Source organism: Myxocyprinus asiaticus, chromosome 12 (assembly GCF_019703515.2).
Source record: "Myxocyprinus asiaticus isolate MX2 ecotype Aquarium Trade chromosome 12, UBuf_Myxa_2, whole genome shotgun sequence".
NCBI classification, from domain to species: domain Eukaryota; kingdom Metazoa; phylum Chordata; class Actinopteri; order Cypriniformes; family Catostomidae; genus Myxocyprinus; species Myxocyprinus asiaticus.
In genome coordinates, this window is record NC_059355.1 from 48,681,179 (window position 1) to 48,685,015 (window position 3,837).

The window sequence follows — 3,837 nt, forward strand, 5'->3', positions numbered from 1 at the left end:
CCTTCATTTGAAAAACAAACTGGCGAGGTGAGTCATTGACATTTGCTTTAGATCAAACTCACTCACTTATTGAACACATTAATCAAACGAGTGCTGCCGTGGGTCACAGGGGCCATTGAGCCCTCGAGTAACTCATCCAAACATTCCTGTATGAGCATTAGCAATTATCTGTCAACAGACCCTGATCAAATAAGTGTTGAACACACAAACTCTGTGATCTGGGGCAGGTTGTGTTATGTTGTGTGTTTACTATGTGGCACGGATTCAAGGTGAAAATGCAATTGACAAGATGTGCAGACTGCTGGTAAAAGAGCCAGGGGTCAAGGACCACATAAAAAAATAAAAAAATAAAATAACATGAGTCAATAGAATTAAGATAAATTGGTGTAATTGCAGTAAAGTTCCACTAGATGGCAGCACTGATACGCAAGGCTTAAAGGCTTGACTGTGTTCCAAATAGCACACTAGCGTACTACTCTTTCTATTTCTGCAGTGTGTAAATTTCCCCTAAAACACAGGGAACCATTCCCTACAACCAGTTTGCAACCAAAGCATATTTTAAGTGCTCGATTGACCTTCCATTTCTAATGGACTGCTTCACATACTATTTTGAAAAATAGTAGGCAACTCTAGTGTATACTGTGCAGCATGCATTATGCTATTATTTAATTTCGAACACAGCGAAAGCTTTAATTGTTTCCATGCTGCCCTTTTGGAGGGAAAGTTTTGTTTTGACATGAAGATATAGACATTTAAAAAACTCTTTGAAAATTTTAGGGGGATACTAAATTATTTTGAAAAATGTAATAAACAATTCGGCCTGCAAAAGATGGTTAAGAGGTTCCTTATTATCAGATTCATTATACTTATTAGTATCTTTAGACTTGCTACTGTATAATCTGATATTGAAGAACCTCTTTGATGATAAAACTTAAAGGAACAGTTCACCCCAACATGAAAATTCTCTCACCATTTACTCATCCCAGATGTGTATGACTTTCTTTCTTCTGATCTACACAAATGAAGATTTTTAGAAGAATATCTCAGCTCTGTAGGTCCATACAATGCAAGTGAATGGTGTCCAAAACTTTAAAGCTCCAAAAAGCACATAAAGGCAGCATATAAGTAATCCATACGACTCCAATGGTTTAATCCATATCTTCAAAAGTGATATGATAGATGTGGGTGATAAACTGATCAATATTTAAATCCTTATTTAGTATAAATTCTCCTTCCTACCCAGTAGGTGGCGATATGCACGTGGAACGCAAATCGCCAAAAACACAAGAAGAAGAATGTGAAAGTGGAGATTGATAGTAAAAAAGGACTTAAATATTGATCTGTTTCTCACCCACACCTATCATATCACTTCTAAAGACATGGATTTAACCACTGGAGTAGTATGGATTACTTTTATGATGCCTTTATGTGCTTTTTGGAGCTTCACAGTTCTGGTCACCATTCACTTGCATTGTACGGAGCTACAGAGCTGAAATATTCTTCTAAAAATCTTAATTTGTGTTCAGCAGAAGAAAGAAAGTCACACATCTGGGATAGCATGAGGGTGAGAAAATGATGCGAGAATTTTAAATTTTGGGTGAACTGTCCCTTTAAGTGTTTTTCTCATATACAGCCTAACCAGTCACAATTTACAGAAATACTTGGCTATCAATTGTGGGTTGAAGTACGAAGCATATGGGACAAACATAGAACTTTTTATTTGTGCTATGTATTTTACGTAATGTTATTGCATGATAACACAGGTCCAAATCGTATACTTTAGATTATCCTGGTGTGCTGATATATTATCTGAGGCTATCTAGATACAGTATAGCATGTTTATGTGTTTATTGCAATTACTTTTTAAATGTATATTTTGTATGTCTGACCATAAAATATTTTTCTTTTTCTTATTTTCAGCATTGTCACTAGTATTGTGGATTTCATTTTGGCCACAGGATGGCTCTGTAACATAAACATAGCAAACACTGTTGGTCAAAAAAACATACCCGGGTCATTCCTGTTATTCAGTACTACTTTCTTAATGAGTATGTATAACATACACATCTATAATGCGTTTATTTCAAGTTTCTTGTCTGTCAACCAATCAGAATCAAGAAGTTAACAATGCTGTGGTATAAAACTGTTTATCAAACTATACAGCTTAAAGAAAGAAGATTTGAGAATGAAATTAATTTATCTTTATTCTATTATAATAAGCCCAGAAACATCAATAAAACCTTATATACAAATCATAGCAAAGGGAACAGGTTGTGAGAAGAGCACATGCGAGTCATAGAACGATCAGGCTGGTACATACAGTATACAGTATATAAACTCCAGCAAAGATAAAGAAACAGAAATCAAATATACATCCAGTAACAAGCCACATGGTGTTCAAGGCACATATCAGAGACATTTGAGGACAGTTAATAGACATGTGGAATTCATAATTTAATAAAATAATTTTCTTTTAGTACCAGTAGCATTATATGTTGCTATTTTGGCGAATTTCATGGTCAGTTAGTTTTTATAAATCAATTCCAGGATTCTTTTTTTTTTTTTTTTCATTAAAATAGGTGAATTTACATTACTTTGTACTCATATAAACAAGGTGTGGGGTTAGTTGTTCTTATTTTAGTACAATAAAATCTTCCTTTTTATTCATTTCAAATCAGTAAATATTTATTGATTGATTTTTATGTATGATGCAATCTTCGATCAAATTGGAATAATTTTTACACTGAAAGAAATGATCATTTATAATCATTTTTTTTATTTTTATTTTTTAATTATCAGCTTAATTTTTTCACTAAATGTTATAGTCACAATTCTCTTTTTTTTGTAGTTGCTGTTGTGATATTTCCTTTATTTTATGTTAATCTTTACACCTTTCAAATCTTTTGGTGGTAGTTTACACAGTGTCTTTGATATTACTATGGATATGTTCAGAAAAGAATACTATATACAGTACTTATTACTACATACTGACCAGTATACACTGTGCACTGCTTAATTTAAAGAATTATTTTTTTTTTTGAGCAGTTACACAATATGCAACAAACATTTCAAACGGTAGTTTGCTAAACTGTTGTCACATGACCTCATAACATGAGAGGCGTACAGTTATCATCTCGGACATAAACATGTTTATTCAGCATTTTTCATCCAACTTAGTGTAAAAATGTTTAAACTTGCCAGTTTGAACAATACACATGCATACTGAAGAAATAGTACGGTAGTATGCTATTCCGAACACAGCCCAAATGCTAGGACTCATATCTTTACAACTAATCTTAGATGGGTCTTTGCTTTCAGTGCAGTGCTGTGGTACAGGAAAAAAAAGTTAATGAAAGAATCGAGACTTTAGTTTCAGGTGTAGCACGAGAAAAAGATGAAAATGTTTTTCTTGGATTGATCTGACGCAAACATTTCCTATAAGATTGCCCTTTCCTGCTGATCGGTCCTGCAGTTCTTGGCTTGGTTATGTGATTCCTGTGGACCGTTCCTGTCTGAAGTGTGGAGGGAGACAGGCGCTGCTCTCTAGAGGTAATCCAGCTCAAGTGCATGACTTAAGGCCTCCAGGTCTGCTCTGCAGGTGACTCTCCAGAATGGCATGTTCTTCTACAGAATAACAGAAAGAAAGTCATTTAAGTCATTAATTAAAACGTACACTAGACTGTATGTACCAAGAAGCAAAATATATTTTTTGCAGAAAGTATATCAGCCATTATTCAGCAATTTTCAGATCATTAGCATTGGCCAATCACTATCACTAGTTGTCTGATTAACAGAACCAGAATTTGCCAATATTTGTGCAGACTGTTTTTTGTTTTT

General features: G+C 34.1%; 1 protein-coding gene across 1 annotated transcript in view; it reads right to left on the reverse strand.

Annotated features, from left to right (window-relative positions):
* Positions 1–2,196: 2,196 nt before the first annotated feature.
* LOC127449575 (eyes absent homolog 2-like) overlaps positions 2,197–3,837 on the reverse strand; it is a 62,541-nt gene continuing 60,900 nt past the window's right edge. Inside the window, exon 16 of the mRNA XM_051713102.1 lies at positions 2,197–3,624. Coding sequence (XP_051569062.1) covers positions 3,544–3,624 — 81 coding nt within the window. The 3' untranslated portion in view covers positions 2,197–3,543. The remainder of the gene's footprint in view (positions 3,625–3,837) is intronic.